At 37.2% G+C, this 20,049-nt stretch overlaps 1 protein-coding gene across 4 annotated transcripts in view; it reads right to left on the bottom strand.

Annotated features, from left to right (window-relative positions):
* The window catches only part of NKAIN3 (sodium/potassium transporting ATPase interacting 3), a 358,537-nt gene that overhangs the window by 160,646 nt on the left and 177,842 nt on the right, over positions 1–20,049 (bottom strand). For all 4 annotated transcript variants that reach the window (XM_087825397.1, XM_087825400.1, XM_087825398.1 and 1 more), the window contains exons 2-3: positions 18,311–18,448; positions 12,531–12,611 (exon numbers count right to left, since the gene is read on the bottom strand). In XM_087825397.1, the coding sequence (XP_087681523.1) occupies positions 12,531–12,611; positions 18,311–18,448 (219 nt within the window). The remainder of the gene's footprint in view (positions 1–12,530; positions 12,612–18,310; positions 18,449–20,049) is intronic.

Genomic DNA, 20,049 nt, shown 5'->3' with positions numbered 1-20,049 from the left:
TTTACATTTTGCCTTTAATATTTAACATAGAAGCTAAGAAATTGATTTATCAAATGGTCTTCTTTTCTTCTTTTCAGGAAAAGTAATGATTGAAATAAAATGCAAAATTAACCATCAATTTGTAAAAAGGAGTTTATAGACCCAACCAGATGGGTAAATAGAGGAAGAGTGAAATGAAGGAGGAAGAAAGTATTTGTCTTAGTTTTTAGATTGGTTGTATTGCTAACAATAACACACATAGGAAGACTTGTTTCTCATATGGAAAACTATACTCATTTAAAAAAATTACTATTGGCAAATGTGATTCCAGAATAGGAATTACAATTACAACCCTGATTTGCAAATTTTTAGCTTGGTAAGAATCCTTAGAGAAGTTGATAAATTAATGGAAGCATTGAGAATAAATTTCAAAATGTATCAAAAGTCCATTTTTTTGGTAGAGCTCCAAAAATGATCAATCATAGGTTATACGTTATTGTGTTTAAACTGTGACACACTCTATTTCATGGGTTTTCCTCCTACAGAAATCATCCTTCAGGGTATCTTAGAGCTGCAAATTCCACTGGGGCTCACACTATCTTCATTTCACTTTTTCACAAATTCAAATATGAAGAATGTATTGTTACTGACTTAATACCAATAGGGAAAGGAAGTGGAAAGAAATTACACTAATAAAAATGGGATTTTCCTTTAATCAGCTTCTTATGAGGAATTGCAAAGTAAACTCCTGTTGCAGGATGGAAGAGATTATATCCCCCCCTCAGTCTGGCACAGGAATAAAGAAATGTATGGACAAGGATTTCTTCTCTAAGAAATAAAGGCCATCACCAGGCTTTCTCATGGACAAGTGCATTAGAGCACTGAGGGATGCCAAGGTGCTAATGGTTCCCAGAGAAGGTGCTTCACCCTTCCCTAAAGTGCTCATTTGCATGCACACAGTTAGTCCCAGCAGGAGGTGTGCACTCAGGGGTCTCCCAGAGCAGGGACGCAGACATCCTCAGGTAAAAGCAGGTCTTCACTAAACTTTATAACCTCATTCCAAACTCCAGTTGTCAGTTAACAGCTTTCAGGATGACACCTTAAATCAAGAAAATGTCACACGTGTACAGTAACTGGCCTAATCTTTTCTGTAAATTGCTGCCTGTGGTTTTCAAAATCGTAGTAAATTGCTGGCAATTGACAATGTGTCTCCCTGCACAGCTAACTTTACTTCTGCACAGTTAACAAATCCGTCTTAAATTATTCATCAGATCACCCAATGTCTAGGCTCTTCTGTCATTGATTTCAGGGAACAGTAGCCTGCTTGCCTTGTATACCGAAGTGAAATTCATACCATGCTCTCAGCACCTAAGATTCATTGTATGCAGAAAATAATAACTAAGCTCTTTGTCTCAGTATCTCAGTTAACGGTGAATGAGAACAACCCACTACACGATCGGTGCTTCTGCTGCCCTGTGCTGCCCTGAAGCAGGACAGTGTTTTCTCAGCTAATGCTTAAAACAGCCTCAATGCCCCCTGATACTTCAGATAGATAGAGGAAGTGTTTTCTCTATTAATTCTATAATTACAGGACAAGAAAAAAAATGATGAATTATATGTACAAGCTAAAACATCAGATGGCCACTTAGAAATTATACCATCAAACCAATGCTCATTGTTCTGGAAACAGGGTCAAATCAACTCCCCAGAGAGCTCAGCCAAATTGAATTTTTGTTGCTAAAATAAGTGTGGGTATAGAATGTGTGTTCTGAGAGGACTGCTTATCACCATTTTTCTTTCAGCAGCATCCAGGGGATTTTGCGGGAAGAATAGTTATTCTTCTTTGAAATACCTTTCGAATCAGTACTGGCTCTAAGCTAAATAGTGAAGCTGGGCAGTAAGACAGCCGTATATTTGAGGAGCACAGTTGGCTATCTGTGTTGAGTAAAATTAATTCCAGATCACTTCAAAAGGACCCCCAGCATTCTGTCATTTTCTCCTGTGTCTGAACAGATATTTCTAGGCCACTGATGGTCATGGTCTGTAACCCGATAGCTCCGTTTAGATCATGTCCCTACACAACCCCCTCCCAAGGGCAGTGACCTTGGCTCTGATGCATGGAAACCCATGAGCTCCCTTTCTGATGTTCGTTGGCCGGAAGAGTGTCTGGGTGAAGAGAGTGGGATGGAGGTGGGTGCGTCAATGCAAATTTATAGGGGATTAAAAAACTAGCAACTGAAAGCACTTTCCCATGTTCCTTAGGAAGTCTCCCTGATTCTGGGGCAGACCATGTTCCCTGATCTACGGTGTCAGAGTCCTTTTTTCTTCATCATCATCGCACTGGTTACATCTCCTTGCTATTAGTCATGTACTGGTCATCCTTCCTATGATACAGGTCACTTTGTGAGTTCAGGAAGTGGACGTAGCTTTAGTGCCCGGCACAGTGCTTGCAACCAAGTAGATGCTAAGTAAAATTGTCTATAGAATGATGTATGATTAGTTAGGCATTATTTTCAGCTGCATACTTAGGGCCCCCAAGCTGTGGCTTAAACACATTTCTAAATATAAAAGAAATGTGTTGTGGGCAGCTCAGGGCTGGTATGAAAGCTCCACGGAGGTGTGAGGGTGCCAGGCTCCTTTTTCCTTTAGTTTTCTCATGCACAGCTGACATCCTAAAAGTCACTTCATGGTCAAAGATGACTGCCGCCACCCTGGTAGCTAAATACTGGGTTCCAAAGGTGTTCATGTCCTAATCCTTAGAATCTGTAAATACACTAGCTTACTTGGTAGAAGGGACTCTGCAGATGTGATTAAAGTGAAGGGCTCGACCTGCCGAGATTAGCTGGTGTTATGCAGGTGGGCCTAATCTAATCACACGGTCTTAAAAGCAGGGATCCTTTCCTGGGACGACAGCATGGAAAGGATTAGCCTGACACTGATGGCTTTGAAGATGGAGAAGGAAATGTGGGGGGTCTCTAGAAAAAGCAAGAAAACAGATTCTCCCCTACAGCACCCAGAATGGAACAGCTTGACTGTATTTTAATTCATTTTATTCTTTTCAGTTATTGAGTTATAGCTGACATATAACATTGTATTAGCTCTAGGTGCACCACATAATGATTTGATACATGCATGTACTGTGAAATGATCCCCACAATAAGTTTAGCTACCCATCACCTCACAGTTACAAATATTTTTTCCTATAATGAGAACCTTTAAGATCTTCTCCCTTAGCAACCTTCAAATATACAATACAGTATTGTTACACTGGTCACCATGCTGTATGTTATGTCCCCAGGACTTATTCATCTTATAACCAGAAGTTTGTGCCTTTTGAGCACCTTCACCTATTTTGCCCACTGCCATGCCCCACCTCTGGCTATCACCAGAATGTCCTCTGTATCTATGAGTTCACTTTTGTAAGTTCCACATATAAGTGATATCATACAACATTTATCTTTCTCTGACTTATTTCACTTAGCCTAATGTCCTCAAGTTCCATCCATGTTGTTGCAAATGGCAGGATTTCCTTCATTTTTATGGCTAAATAACATTCCATTGTATATATATGTACAATTTCTGTATCTATTTATCTGTTAATGGACACTTAGATCGCTTCCATGTCTTGGCTATTGTATGTAATGCTGCAATGCACATGTGGGTGCAGATATCTTTTTAAGATAGTGATTTCATTTATTTTGGATGAATGCTAGATCATATGGTAGTTTTATTTTTAATTTTTTGAGGAGCCTCCATATTGTTTTCCATAGTGGCTGTCTGACACCTTGAATTTAGCCCATTGAGACTCAATTTCTGACCTACAGAAGAAGAGTAAGATTTGTATTCTTTAAGTCACTAAGTCTGGGCCTACTTCTAAGCTGAAATAGCTCTTAAGAAGCCTTCCAGAAGTCCTTCGCAATTCTTCAGCTTATATCTCAGTGAACAGAACTTAGATGACCATACCTACTCATATAGAGGCAAAAAATATATAGTTTTTTTAGCACTTCCACATCAAATGAAAACAAGGTTTTCCATGACTATTGACCAGCAAAACGGGGAATAGATAGTGGAAGATAACCAGACACTTCCTCCACCATTTGTTTAATGAAAGAATGATTAGATGGATGGAACTGAACACCTAGAAAATGGATATGATTTTTGTAGAAAGTGATACTTTCCATTTGTAAATTAATTTAACAAGTGGATACCCTTTTTTTCTTTTAAGTTAGTTAAATTTCATTCAACTTTTGCCCCTACCAATCTAATTTTAATTTTGGAAACATACGCCTTTAAAAGATCCTATACTTTTAGGAAATTAAGACCTATTGATATTCAGATTCCATAAATTACATCTCAGAGAGCTTGAGTCAAACCAGTTCCTACAAGAATAAAGCTGAATTATTTTCTTAATGCCTTCATTTGTTTCTTCAGTTTCATTTGTTATTTGATTATGAGATATGACATCTGGTTTCTGTAGTAGGTTGAAATTTCCCAGAAAAAAAAAAAAGCCAACCTTTCAGGGAGTCTAGACAGCTGGATGCTTCAGTATCCTGACTTTAACAGGCAAGCACACTGACAATAATACCTATAAACACAACTGAATGCTGTACTGTCGCCGCAAGTCTCTTGTTATTCTTGAGTCAGAAAACAGGCAAAGGGGGATCAATGCTGGGGGCTTCCAAGGGGCAGAGGGGATACAAACTCATCCCTGAACAGACACACGGTGATTTCCGTGGCTCTCCTTTTCCATTCTGTCACCTTGTGCCTCCGTTCAGTGGTCTGTGCTGGGACCAGCCAGTTCTGCCTCATCTTCTGGGCAAACTTTGTCCCAGGCACTTTTTCTGTGTTTTCCTGTTTGTCAATCCTCAGGTCCCAGACAGCCCTGCTGGCCGCCACACATGACTTGTAAGGAGTTTCATCCCACAGGGCATCTCACTATGAGGGCTTCTGAACTGTCATTCTGTTAGCACCTCCCTGCATCAAGAGAAAGCAAAACACATCTCCCTTCCTACTTCCCATCTTCGACACTCAACTTCAGGCCAATCGTATTCATTTTCCACATCTTTCCTTATAAAACTCACTCGATTTCCTATCATTCTGCTTGCCCTGTGTTCTCAGGCTTACCCTGAGCCAGGGATCCAGAACTCTTGTGCTAAGGCAGCTAATGGTACAACATTGGGTGTCCAGGGGGAGCAGTGATGAAACAAAGCACCACTGGATGCATAGGGCCATCTATGTTCAAGACTCTAACCTGGGTCAGTCTGAAGCCTCAGGCCCATAATTCCTCATGCTGTGAAAATGTAGTGGCTTGGAAAGAAATCTCTGTGCAAGGAGAACTTTTTAGATGTGATTATTGTTATTTGTGATCCCTTCCCACAGGCTACATAGGAAATTTTGATACAAAGCATTTAAATGAGTTGTGATTTTCTCTCTCCGTCAGTGTTGTTAAGTAATTGTTACGGTTCGCTTCTCTGTTCCTGCTGGCTCTTCAACTTAATGTTCATCAGTTATAATTTGACGGCATGATGTCATTTTATTTTATAAGGCTACGCGGTGGTATATGCTGCTATTCCAGTTTTTAAAAGTAAGTTAACGCAAGTAAACATATTTATCAAGTTCTCTTTTATAATTTTAGGGCCATTGTAAATGTCACTGGAGATTGTTCATCACCAGGACTGAACTCTTAATTGACATCTCACAACAAAGACATCGTGTCTTCCCAACAAAATAATTAACATCACAACAAGAAAATCCAAAATCTTAATGGCATTTACTCAAGTTCTATTTGTTCTACACATTGTTATTCTAAAATGATCTTATATTAACTGGCTGCATCAAAAATTCTGTAGTAGCATCTTTAAATTGTCTTTAAAAATATTGCAAAACATCAGAACATAAGCTATAAAAGTGTGGTTTCTTTGCAACAACAAAATTTCCTTGAAATTAATGCTTCCATAGAAATTCAGCAGCCCCGGTCTGCTCAGAATGGCTTAATTTATGTATGCAGTGGCTTCACAAACTTATATCTATTGAACTAATTAAAAATAAATATTGTTTTATTAAATTTAGTGAAAAAAATAGCCATATTTGGAGACTGTCACATCAGTAGAAGCCATTGGCAGTAGCTGGAAAAGATAAAGGCCAGCAGGAGTTCATGATTCCTGCAACCTCCACCATCAGCTTAAGATTGGCTATGAAACTTATAGGTAAAGTTTTGACAGAATTTGACAGAGCTTAAATTTATAAAAACATCTTTTAACACATGCAGGGAAAGGAACAAAAGTCTCTCCAAGGAACTGTCTGAACTAAAGGATTCACTCAGAAGAAAATAAAATGTTGACAAATCTGTTCGTTAACGTGGCTTCACCAGGATGTGAATGAATGAATTTGCCAGAGTACCAGGGCTCCCTGGACAGGGAACGAGAAGACAGGGCAGTGGGGACTGGGAGCAAGTCCTGGAGGAGACCCAGGCCCTGAGCACAGAGGTGTCCCTGGCTGAGCTCCTTCAGGCGAGGACAGGTCCTCCACCCTGGAGCAGAGGTGGGGCATTGCAAAGATAGGCCCTGCACTGCAGAGTTTCTATGGGAAGGCGTAGGGGCTCCTGGAAGCTCTTGCCGTGTGGGCAACAATTCCACAGTGTTCAGAGGTGACATTCCCAAGCACTCCCATTTCAGAAGGACATAGAAGGGGAGCCAGGGTGGAATGTGGGTCACCTCCTGAGGTGGAGGTGACATGAGCTTCATGTACATGAATTTTAAATGTATTGGAATGCAAAAAAAAATTATGTCAAGGAGCATATTTTCATTAGAAGCATAAACGATAAGCTACAAATAGCAACAATAGATTTCTGTCTATACTCAATGATATTTGCACAGATAGGCCTTGTTCAATACTGTGACTCTAATAGTACAGCAATAAATAGAGCTACTGTTGATAAAATAATATATCCATCTGCTCTTCTGAAAAAAACTACTTGAACCCTTACAGAGGCCATAAGATTATCACAACTTTCTGATTAAAATCCCTTAACGCCACCCAGGCTGCAGCAACTACTTAATGGTTTACTGTGGTTTCTATATGTCATTGGACTATAATGGAGCAGCAAATTTGATTTTTAGATGGAAGGTTTTCAAAATGTTTATACTTGATGAAATTTATGAGAAATATAACACTAAGTATAAAGTTGTTTATAATTTTTGTTGCTGTGGAAAGAAGCTACAGGGGGAAACAATGGCTTCACTCTTCAAAAAAGGCTACTGAAGATTCTATTCTCAGAAGCTGTGTTCACTTAGACCCACCCCATAAGAAAGGTGGAGTCCGTCCTTTGGAGTAAGGAAGGCATAACCATATTTATGCTGCCTTGTTATTTTTTTAAAGGCCAAAATTGCATCACATTGGAAAAGGATTGTGTAGGAACCAAACAAAGTTTTACATTTACAAGTTTTGGGGGCTCATTTAGATTTAATACCTGGAAGCAGATTATGATGGTTCCTCCTTTATTAATCCTTAGTAACTGGATGGATACCACCGCCACTTCTACCCGCCTCCTCCCCAGTCAATATTACAAAAACATTCTTTCAGGATATCAGGATAAATATATAATAATACAGTTCAGAATTGGTAGTATTTTGTTATTCAAATGAACTGAAAGAGTTCATGCATGTTCCAAAGTGTCCCATTGACATAGATATGCCATTTACTTCAAGATACAGTAAATAGGATATCATTCATGGAGTTTTGAAAGTAGGCAGAGTTGTTTTTTATAATCCTCGTCTGAGGATATGTTTTTTAATTGATTTTAAAGAGAGTGAAACATCAATGTGACAGAGAAATATCTATCAGTTGCCTCCCATACAACCCCCAACAGGGGACTGAACCCACAAGGTAGGTATATGCTCCACCAGGAGTCAAACCCACAACCCTTTGGTGCATGGGATGACACCCCAACCGACTGAGCCACCCAGCCCAGGCTGAAAGTAGGCATAGTTTTGCTGGGTTTCTAAGATGCTTCTCTGTATCATTTGCTGATATATTACTCTTGAATAAAGATGCTTTGTACCTCGCTTCAGCCCTCCATAAACATCACATTTCAAGATTCCTTTTGAAAAATGACCACGTAGAAAGAAATCATCCAAAGAAAAAGATAAATTCAAGTTTAAAACTCATTACTAGATTTGGCAACTTGTATTTGTTTAAATAAAGAAAAGACATCTACTATACATCGACTTAGTTTGAAACTGCCATCAGAAAAAGAATTTTTCGAGACACAAAAATATTTAGAATGTTTATAAAAGTAAGAGATGCACGTACATGGCTCGGGGGAGCTGAGAGTCTTGCTTCCTATGCAATTGTCCCTGCAGAGGACTCGGAATTGATGGTCTGAAAGTTTCCTACTTGAAAAGACCTGCCCAAAGCCAAAATTAGTGGAAGAATCCAACTTTGAAGGAAAATGAATCTTGATCAGGGAAGAGAATCTTCCCAGTAAGTAAAGAGGAACAATTCTGGCCAGGTAATAAGACTAAACCTTGGAAAAGAATGATCTCACTGACCCTGTCTGGCCGTGCAGGCGAAATATTCAACTGAAGATTCTTGTAAGAGAAGACGCTCATGAACAATGGAGTCAATCTGAGCCAAAAGAAGTCCAAAAAGTGCTATTATTAGTGCTATTATTTTGGGAAATGGTTTACTTTTATTTAAGAATCAAAATACCCACAAATCAGGTCACTATGGGAAAACACAGTTGTTAAAATATGACAAAGAGAAACAAATGCAGGTAGCTCTTCCTCTTGTGGAAGGCGATGCAAAGCACCCGTACAGGGCAGGAAGTCAGTAGAAGCTATTAGTCCAATCTCCCTTCTCCATCTTCCACAAGTTTTTAAAAAGCCTCTCATCAAAGCTGGTGATTAAGATAAGATAAATCTCCCTGGAATTTCTTTACATTCTATTTTTATGTCTTGGTTATGCTCAGGCATAGCCATACACATTCTGAATTCTATGTGCGTGTGACACACTGAAAATTCTCTAGGATCACTAATGTGTAAGTTCCACACATCTTTCCAGAAAAATCAATGAGAAGGAATAGTAACCTAAAGTCTCTACAATTTGGAGTAATCAAAAGGATGCCACAAGACAAAGGCTGAAGTCCTTTGGAATTAAAAAAAAAAAAAAGCAACTTGAGTTCTCAACCTAACTTATTTTTTAGTATCTTTAAATAGAGCAAGAGAGTTGGGTTTTCATATATTTACATTCTGAACATATTCCTAGGGAGAAAAAAATGATTTCGAGTCTTGCAGCTTCCAAAGGAACGGCAATAACTTATTAATTGTGCCCTTGGTGATCTTAAAGTGTGGCATGAGAAACAGCCTTGGAGCCTTCTAAAGACGCGTAAAGTTCTCCTGGGGCGAGCAGTCGCGACTAGGGGCATCTAGATGTAGAAGTATTTCAAAAAAGCTATTTCCATGTTGAAGGGGAGGGTTTAATTAATAGTGTTGCAGCTGTGAAGTTAACATGCAGATCCCAGGTCCCATCACATGGGACCATTACGGCTTTTTTAAACAAGTGACCGAGTCCCTGCATCAATCCCTTTTACAGCTCTTGTGTATTAATAGATAGACGTCTCTAAGGTTTTCAGGATGAAGCTTGTGATGCCTGTTAATTGTTTCAATAATAATAAAGATGATGATGTTGATGGCAACGATAAGAACCCCCATTTACGGAAACCTCACAACATGCCAAGATCCTAAGTCGCTTATAGGCATTATTTAATTCTTTCTACAATTCAGTAAAATCAGTGAAGTGGTTTTCCTCAGTTTGCAGAAAAGGAAACTGAGGCTCCAGTAGATTATGTAAGTAATCTTCAGTTACCTACCCATAGTCACCCTGGCCCCGCCATACATGTTCACATCCCTTAAAACAATACATTCAGTTTCTTCAAGTTCTGAAAATGAATCAGAACCCTCGAGACCACAGTAACAAACAAACGATGCAGAGCTGGTTGGCAGATGAGATAACAGCAAAGGGAAAATCTGGAGGCTACGATCAAGAATCCCCCAAACAGGCCAGATGTATGATTGTTCATGCCCACAAGGATATATGCTTTAGTTAATAAGAGTGGTTCGACAGTGCCTGTCATTGGAATAATTCCCAGATACACAGAGATGTTGTGGAAATTAACCTGAATCCAGTTTTTGGAGAAAGGATCATTATTTTAGAGGAGATATTTTGGGCAAAAATCAAGTTATAGGGAGGTTTCTATTAATGTTTCCAAGTGAGTAATTCCAAGAAATGTCTTCACAGACTAGCAGGTGATGGAGAGCTCTAGAAAGTTAGCATGTAAACCAGCACAAACGGACAAGGAATTTCTTAAGAAGCCCAACCAGGGTGGGTGGCAGAGGTGCTTGGGTTTGTCTGGGGCCCTTAAATCAGCTCTATTTTTCAGAATAGATTTCCTACAGATTGGAATTGAGGCTAAACTGGCTAACCAGGGAAATTTTACCAGCCTTTGAGGTGGAAAATAGGAGGAAACCAACAGAAAATCTTTAAGATGCTCCTTTTGGACTTATCTATCCTTTTAATGACCTAATATTTGACTGGCTGCTTAACATTTTAATGGATAATGAAATGAGTAACCAAGACTACTATATCCATTTTTTTATAACCTCATCTCCAAAGACATGAGAAAAAAACCCTTCACATGAACACTGATCTTAGAAAAACAGTTTATAAAAGTAACTTGTGGCAGAGGAGGGAAATTAGACTTGTGTGGAGCAAATGAATGTTATTATTAGTATTAATATTATATAACTTCATTTTTATAGGGCTGTTTGGAAGCTTACCTGAGTTACCACATAGGATATGCTTAAAACAATGCTGAAGACCCAACAATCACATTTACTATCACTATTGGCAAAGCTGGTCCTGTTTTTATATTTCACACAGACTCAGTGGGGTTAAATGATTTGCCTAAGGGCTCATAGTTAATAAGCGCTAAAGACCAGATTTGAACAAAAGACTTATAATTTGATATTGAGTCTTCTTTCAACACACTATGATGCCAGTTCCACAGGATAAAATTCCTCTAATTTATTCCAAATCAGTTTATATGGAAGAAAATAAAATAGAATTTCTACCCAGTGAAATAAAATTATGATTTAAAATGACTATTTAAATTACAAGATACAAAATGGCATGTGTTGAAAAATACTATGCTTAACTTATTATTCATAATTATATTATTCATAAGATTTGCATTTTAAAATTGCTTTCTAATCTTCGTGTTACAGAAGATAACTGGGCACTGATTGAGGTATTTTTTTTTCTGTCTTAAAAATCAGTGGTGAAATGCAATTAATAGCATAAATATTAAAGGCAGATATTAGTGAATTTGTATGAACTCAGTATTAGAAATGTCATTTCTGGTTCTGGGTACATTTGCCGATGTGAGAAGATGACGACAAGTTCTAATTGTAAAGTTATTATAATGTAGAACAAAGGGAAGCCACCTTGGAGGTACTGGAGAAAATCCTTTAGGGATTTTTGCTGCTTGGCTCAATCAAAAATTCTTTGTTACCGTATGGACTTCAACGGAGCCTAACAATTCTCAAAGCATCTGTGTTGGTCAAGGCAGATTTTCTAAGATGAAAACCACAAATGCTAGTGGAAGACCATTATGTTACTTAGAAAATTCGAGACTTTCTTATGACAACAGAATACGTTAGCACAATTGCAGTTCATAATAAAAAATCTTAAAAAAATAACTACAGCTTTCTTATTCTTTTGTAATTATACTGTTGAGTTTCTTCTCTAGTTTCTACAAATGAAAATTGTGCTGGCTTGTGAGAAAGACGTTTAAGAAACACACAACTAGAAACTTGACCCCAGACACTTTTGCATCTGGGTGGCAGTCGAAAGACAGGTGTGCAGAGTCATAATAAGCATCGTGTGGGCTGCTGATACTGGTTCCAGACAGACAGAAATAATATTCGTATCACGCTTTACTAAGACAACTCTTCTGTCCGATCAGGACTTCATAACGGGATCACCACGCTGATGCACTTAGCTGTTAGTAAATGTGTACTGCACTTAAATATCCATGGGCGTCGCTCTTTGTCAAACACTGTTTTCTCGGGTTAGCATTCAAGCAAAGATAGAGCCTTGTTATTCATAGTTGTTACATTAACATCTTATGTAATTTATTTTTCCAGTTTAAAAAGAAGACTATTCAAAGCCATTTTTCACTTAACATTTGGTGCTGTGGTCATCATGACGTTAGGCCTTTGTAAAGTGGATGTGAGGGTGCACTGGAAGCTGAGTTCCACCACAGCTTACCAAACTAAACCACGAAACCACGAGGCCATGGCTTTGGAGTTCCATCATATTAACACCCTCCCAAGATAATTTCTTCCCGAATGGTACCCAAACTTGTTTTTATTAATATTCCATTTGTAATGTTACTTAGATTTATATATATATACATATATAATACATAGGCATAATAATTATTGATTTGTGTACTCTTTTTAAAGTGTATTTTAGAAGCATGATAAACTTACCTTAGAGAGCCCGCCTACTTCCAAATAAAAGCAGATAATGAACACATTCCAGGTGACCCAGAGGGCAGTCCATACTGTGTACTAGAGGGAAAGGGGGTGGGTGGGGAGAAAGAGAAGAAAAATGTGGAGATGAAAGGCATGTATATTAAATAAATCAATAATAAAAGGTCAATAAGTCTAAGTCTTCTGGGAAGAAACAGGGTGTGCTCAGAAAAGAGTGCTCCTTATGAGGTCCCCTAAGATCTCTAGAAATTAAAAATCCAATAGTTTCTACTGCTTTCAGTAGATGCAAATAAAGCTAGGTTTATTTTTAAAGTGCTTTGCTGGCTTACAGATACAGGTTAAATCCGAGCGCTGACTTGATTTCTGTTTTCTGAGTATTAGCTTTTCCAAGGAATGCAATCATGCAAAGTTTTGGTGGCTATCTACTTATCTATCTAATTTTTAGTTATAATACTAAATTGTCAAGTTTTTAGGAATGTTAGTCAAAACCCATCACTTACATATCCCCACATGAGGATCATGTTTGAAAATGGATGTGTGGAGTAAACTTAACAAATTTTCACCTGTTATACTATTAAGAGTGAAATGTGTGCCTCTAATATAATCATAGACTATAATATGATTGCGTAAAATATCTTCTAAAAGCACAAAAGTAGTAAATAGGATTAAAAATGAGTGAATGAATAACAGATTTCTATAATGGAAAAATACCTTCCAATCACATCCAGCAAACTCTAAATATGTTAGCATTACTGATTAACTGGTTTTGTTAATGTAGTATGTGTTAGAAAATGCCTTCCTTGAGAGTATTAGTCAGTCTGAATTAACGGAGGAGGTATAAGGGCTGAATTCACCCAGTCATTTTCCTACGTAGATGGAGAAACTGAGGCCCAGAAAACTGACATATGGAACAGCTTGGATGACTGAGCATGGGACTTTCCTGGGAACACGATTAACAGATCAGATGTAATGGTATGCTCATTCATTTTACTTTACCACAAAAATCTATGAATTCTTAATTTTTTAAAGAGGCGTGCTAATTAAATTATTGCTTTCTATCAGTGATTATAATCATCACATGCTATTGTCAAATTAAAATAAATATGGAAAACATTTCATTAGCTTATTCTATGCTGTGTCAAATAATATAATTATAAATTTTAAACCCTGTATAAAATAGCCATGATCCTTTAGAAATCTTATCAGAAGCTTTTAATTATTTATAAAATTTAATTTACACTTAGTGTCTTTCTCTTATTTATAATTTTCAAAAGGTTTTCAAAATAACCTAATATAGTTGTGTAGTGCTATAATTAGTTACATTCAATATCTTATCTTTTCTTTCTGAGAAGAGGTTTTCCTTATTTGTTTTTGTAAAAAAATAATGCAATTATAATGAGTTAAGTCTTCAAATTACTGAAAATTTAGAGAAGCCAGAGAAAATATGTTAAAAAGTTAAAATAAGTTAAGCAATATATTGAGGCTCTTAGCATTTGCAGGTATATGGATGCTCTGCTGATATCTTCTGCTAGTAGTATCTTCTAATATGGGTGAGCTTAGTTTTTAAAAATGTGCCAAATGCATTGAAACATACTTTTTTGAACCACAAAATATTCCTACAAATATTCAAAACAGCAAAACTACATTTGCAACATATACTTTTTGCAAACTGATCAAATCACAGTAACAACAGAAAATATTAAAGCTGTTGTCAATAAGATTGCATTTGGTATCTGATATGTTTCATTCTAAATCAATCTAATTATGAGTATATTAGAATGAGAGAGACTGCAGACCTCTAAGTCATGAGAAAAAAGCCAGTGATAAAGGTTAAGGAAAGGACATAAATTAAAGCAAGAAGACTAAAGGAAGAAATGATGGAATTAATTTCAAAACCATATGATTTTTAATTTTTAGGACTGCAAACCTAACCTATAAGTATGCTTTTAGGAAAGTCAATCAACTCATAGTTATTACAACCAAATTATAGAACAAATCTATTTAACAATCAGAGTACAAGTGTATCAATTGAAGTGCATTCAGGACCTCTCACCAGCTGGACTGGTGGTGCCCCTTCTGAACTTTCAGAGATAATATTCCCAGCCCAGCAGACTCCAACCACCAGCTGGTAAATTCTTAACAACAAGAGTGATCACTCTCCTGCTTTCTGTGTTCCTGGTACTGTGCTAAGTGCTTTATACCCATCAGTTCATTCAGTCATCGCACGAAAATCAAGGAAGAGAGGGAATCATTTGATAAGTGAGTGTCATCGTTGGGGTAGGAACTCAAACGGGTTGACTCTGGAAGCGAGATGCTCAAGGATTACCTGACAGTCTTTATTTAAAAAGACCTTAAGAAAAGGGCTATAGATTAGTTTGAGAGTTAATACTTTGGGTAATTTTATTTGTAATTCAATTGAAAGAAGAATAAAAGAGGAGCTAAGACTCCATTTTTAACAAATTCTCTTCGGTTATCACGGAGCGTGCCCATATGTCTAGGTAACTATATTTGCAGTATAGAAGAGAACTTACCAAACCAAAACCAAACCAAACCACTCGATAACTGTCATCTAAATGCCTATTTATTTATTCTACTTTGCTTAAATTTAGTACACATATTTTAAATCCTAATTTACATAGACAGAGACTATAAAGATTTTTTTAAAAAGTTTATGTGTTCTACGTGGTTTTGTGAATAGTTCCCAGTTTTATGAGGCTATTTCACCATTTTTTAGTTGAAATGAACTTTAGAAGTCTTGCAGTCTATTGCTTTCTTATCCAGCAATTAGCTTATAACATAATTTATTTTTACTTCCTCAGCTTGTTTGTTTTCCAATTACCAGAAAGCTCATTCGTTCATTCATATGTGTATCAATCAGATAAAATATTGCGTACAATAGGATAGGAAAAGAGGAGAAGACATTAAACATTAAACAGCTCAATTACTTATTAAGCACTTACTCTGTTAAGTTATGCTAAGCAAGTAACAGACATTATATAATTCTTAAAAACAGCTATGAGTCAGATTTTTACAAATAAACTATGGTACAAAGAAAGCAAATAAATGTCCCAAGTCTTCACAGCCAATAATTGGTGGGGGAGGATTTAAATCTGGCACCAATTAAATGAAAAGCTAACACTCTTAAGTCGTGTTGAGCAGTAGTAGCTCAGGAAGGAGACATATGATGACACAGTAGGGAATTTTTCCTATCTAACAATTCAAATTAAAGCGAGTTGCTGTCCTTTGCACATGAACATCTCCATAAAAGCTCAAATAACTAAATTGTGGGCCTAGAAAATTTACTTGGCTTTTTTTTTTTTTAATTTAAAGGCACTTTTGAGTTAATTTTAATTTCAAAGTTAAACTTTATTTTTAAAAATGTTAAATTTAAAAAATAATACAAATGTTAATTAGCTATTGCTCCTACATTTAAATTAATTTAAAACTGCTTGATTAAATCTATGTATTTTCCATGAAATAATAATGATCTAAATAATTCTGGGGGCAGAATCTCACTTTGGAATTCATAAGTAAGATTTCTGAATATCTGGATGTAGGAGTAAACAGAAGAAAACTGCTGATTCTAGAACAATACTTCAGGACTGTGAAATAGAATTTCATAGCCCATACTCTGCTTCATTTTGCCTCTAGCTAAAGAAACACAAAAGGTGCATTCAAACTCTTCAACTAAACTTGGTATTCTGTAATGTATATATGCCTCCTTGCGTTGTAGCTGAAATAAATTTTAATCAGTAAAAGGGTACCATATAACAAAGTTGCTTTTGTGTTCTAAAACTAAATAAAGAAATAGCAAATTCTACCTTTTCATTAGTGATGGTATCCAAAGGGAGTTAGTGCTCTTTAATTTTGTGATTTGGGTGAATTTTTCGGATAGTCTTTGCTATGGGACCTCCTTAATTACAGTGGCAGGAGCCCAAGACATTATAACCCTTAGAAAAAAGTAAGTTGAGGAGTAACTCAGCTCAAGGCAGGTGTAGGCAGAGTAGCACATACAGTTTTTTCATGCGAATCCTCAAGTTCAGACTGTGATGCGCAAGGCAGTGAGGCCAGTTTTTCTTGTTGAACTCAGACATGTTCTGAAATTAGATATCTAGTTCATCCTGCAAAATCACTTCATCCAATAACCTTTAATTCATTTATTATTTGTTCAATCAAGTAATAAGCATACTGGGATAGACCTAGAATACAGCAATGAATAGGCGTGCTCTGCCTGCCAGGAGAACACTGTTGAATGGGATGAGATGGGCTGGAGGGGAGGAAGGTAACTGTGCAGGGTGCTAGGATAGAAAGAGTCGGCGGGACGTAAGAGAGCAGAGAGGAGGTGGCACCTACCCCAGAGTGGGGTGGCCTGGGAAGGCTCTTAAGAGGTGATCATTCAGTTGAAGGTTATTACCCACTTCCCAAGTGGGTAAGGAGCATAGGGCATTCCAGGTATGTGCAAACTGAGGAGGCAAATGACAGCATATGTTCTTAGGAAAACACAAATCATTCAGTGTGGCTGGCAGGAGGTGAAGGTCAGTGGCCCACAGCACAGACTCTGCCCTCCAAATGGCTGCCCTGGGGCACAAGGCAGTGATTGAAGTCACTCACCTGGCTGTGGGGACTCAACAATTCTACTTTGTATGTCTTCTCTGGGAGCTAGCCTCTGCTGAGCCACGGTACAACGTACTAGAAAAGTGTTCCATGGAGTTGGACTTGCAGTATAAGATGCTTTCATATGCATAACGTCAAACTATTACTGGATTATATGTTCTAGTTTGTTGCTACGAACACAGAGCAAGTGCTCTGTAATATGATGAGATTCAAAATAGAGAATAAACGGATTCACAGAAAATTTTAACTTTATTCTTTTCTATAGATGTGATTGGATTAAATAAAAATGGAAAGGTGGCGTATTTTTAAGCCAAAGGTTTCTTCTAGTGGGGAGATGTTACTATATTATAAGAAAATATTTAATAATTCTACTGAATACTGTACATTAATTCAGGCTCAATGAGTATTTTAGAGTAGTTTGCCACTCTGATTTGCAATTACTTATCTATGCTTGTTACTTCTTACATCCTTCTTATACATGTAGCCTAAAATATTACCTTTTTTTTTTTATAGAAAACTAATTACTGGGAATAACTTCCATTTTATTGTGGAGCACAACATACACCTTGTTAAATTGTCTTACGATGGAGGGTGTGCTGACCCTGTTTGGCATAGTTTGGAGTATGGATTCATGTTCCAGAGTTATCTTAACAAAATGGAGAAATGTTTGGTAATAACATACCATATAAAATGCATTAGAGATGAGTACTAAATTACCTTTAGTACATGCATTTGCAATGTCCTAAATCCGTTGAAATTACATTGTTATTGTTTTCAGTTGGCAAACAGTCAAGGCTAGGTAGGTTAGCTTTGTAGGGTGACACATGTCAACTGAAATGACAGTTAATGTATATTTATATCTCATCATAACATCAAGACCTCAACAGGCCTCTTACTCTACCCAAATCCATTTTAAATTTAAAAAACATCCTTGTGGTACTTGAATTTAGTTACACTGTGAGTCTCACATTTACAGGCATGTTGCTTTGCTCCATTGTAAACATTCACTGCTGCCCTTTCCACAGATAATAGTCTCTTAACAGAATTCAGTATGTGACAGCAATGCCGCATCATAGCAGAGGGAACAAGTTGTTCTCTTATTTATCTTCTCACAGCAATTTTGCAGTGCTTATATGAAGAGACATGGTAAAAATAAGACTTACCACCACGATATACCGAGGTCTGTACTGAATGGTTCCAAACAAACCCAGTATGACAACTATTATATGCAGAAAATTTCCAAGAATAGGCGCCCACTGGAAGCCAAGGAAGTCAAAGATCTGCCTCTCTAAGGCGGAGAGCTAAAACGAAGCAAAAAGAGTCCATTAGCGTTTAACCCAAGAATAACCATACCTTTTTCTTTATAATCCTCACCCAAAGATATATTTTTAGAGAGAGAGGGAAAGAAAAACATCGATGTGAGAGATGAACATTGATCGGTTGCCTCCCATATGCACCCTGAAAGGGGACAGAACCCGAAACCTAAGTATGTGCCCTGACCAGGAGCTGAAATTGCAACCTTGTGGTGTGTGGGGTGAACAACTGAGCCACCTGGCCAGGGCCATAATCATACAATTTTAATCTTTATGTCACTGTTAGAGAAGTCTGCATATTCTTTATAAATCACACTAATGGACATCATTATCACTAGAGTTGTGATACCTATTTCATGTACTGTTTTGTACAGCTTTTCTCAGAAGATACACTTTGAGCATTATGACTTCAAGTTTAAATGGATTTTTAAACCTATCTGGAGAGCTATACTCCCTAAATCACTTTCTATAGTAGAAAACCTAGGCAGATATTTTATGACAGTAATTCATCATTAGTTTTAGTATAATGGTTGGCTTACTATAACATATTTGGAACAATAATTCCAGACTGGCAATACGAAAACTAATATTGTTTTGGAAAAACAACCCTCCTACTATACTGCCTTCCTCTGTGAAACATAAATGATCAAATTATCTGTTTTGGTTTTGATGACAATGACTAACCGCTTTGTCACAATGAAGCTTACTTATTTACTTACTCTGGGCTCAATGTCCTCATGTAAACTAGAGTTATAGAGTCTTTTTGAATTATATTTTATTGACATCATACACCTACGTGAAAATTCATCTTAGGTTAGGTAAAATTCTTTTGAAATAAAAATTATGGGGCTATAACAATTTTAGACATGCCACAGTTTATTATATTTGCATGATACACAATCACATTTTAAATAATTCTAAAACGTATTTAAAACACCCACTTAAAGCATTTATGATGGAGATGGCTTTTTTATAGTCCAGTGGATGCCAACAACGTCATTATCACGTACACGTGATATTTATTGTATTTTACATCTAAAATTTTTATAATTCCACCTGCTGTATTTGGACACTAATCTCACACATCTCAACCATTTTTCTAGATTAACTTTGATAAGATAGTAATTCCAATAAAATGATCCAGCCATTAGCCATACTTATGGCACTAGAAACTGCAGATGAAAATGGCACTCTAGGTATTTTTTCTAGTCATGTGGCAGGTGTATGCCTGAATAGCTTTAATTTCCTTGGACATAAAGAAATGCCCACCATCCAGTAAGCCGAATCTACCTTGGTTAAGATTCACCTTTAGTAAGCTGAGGATGAGAGAAGAGCAACTGCCTCCAGACAACCAGCCAGAACCACACTCATTTCGTGGCTACTTCCTGCCCGGGGAGAGATCTGTCACCATCCCCTGTGCTCACAAATGGGAAGATGCACAGAAATGGCTAAAACAAAATAATCAGCAGGACAAGAAGCAGCAGCCACCATGTTTTCAACCCCTGGGTTATCTCTGTTTGAGGCTCTAATTAGTTCCCAGGAATCTTTCCCTAAAAATGCAGCATTTTATTTATGGGCCCATCAGTGGT

This window comes from Miniopterus natalensis, chromosome 16, assembly GCF_054644295.1.
Source record: "Miniopterus natalensis isolate mMinNat1 chromosome 16, mMinNat1.hap1, whole genome shotgun sequence".
Lineage (NCBI taxonomy): Eukaryota > Metazoa > Chordata > Mammalia > Chiroptera > Miniopteridae > Miniopterus > Miniopterus natalensis.
The sequence above is the reverse complement of the archived record's forward strand: the minus strand, read 5'-3'. Positions and strand labels throughout refer to the sequence as shown.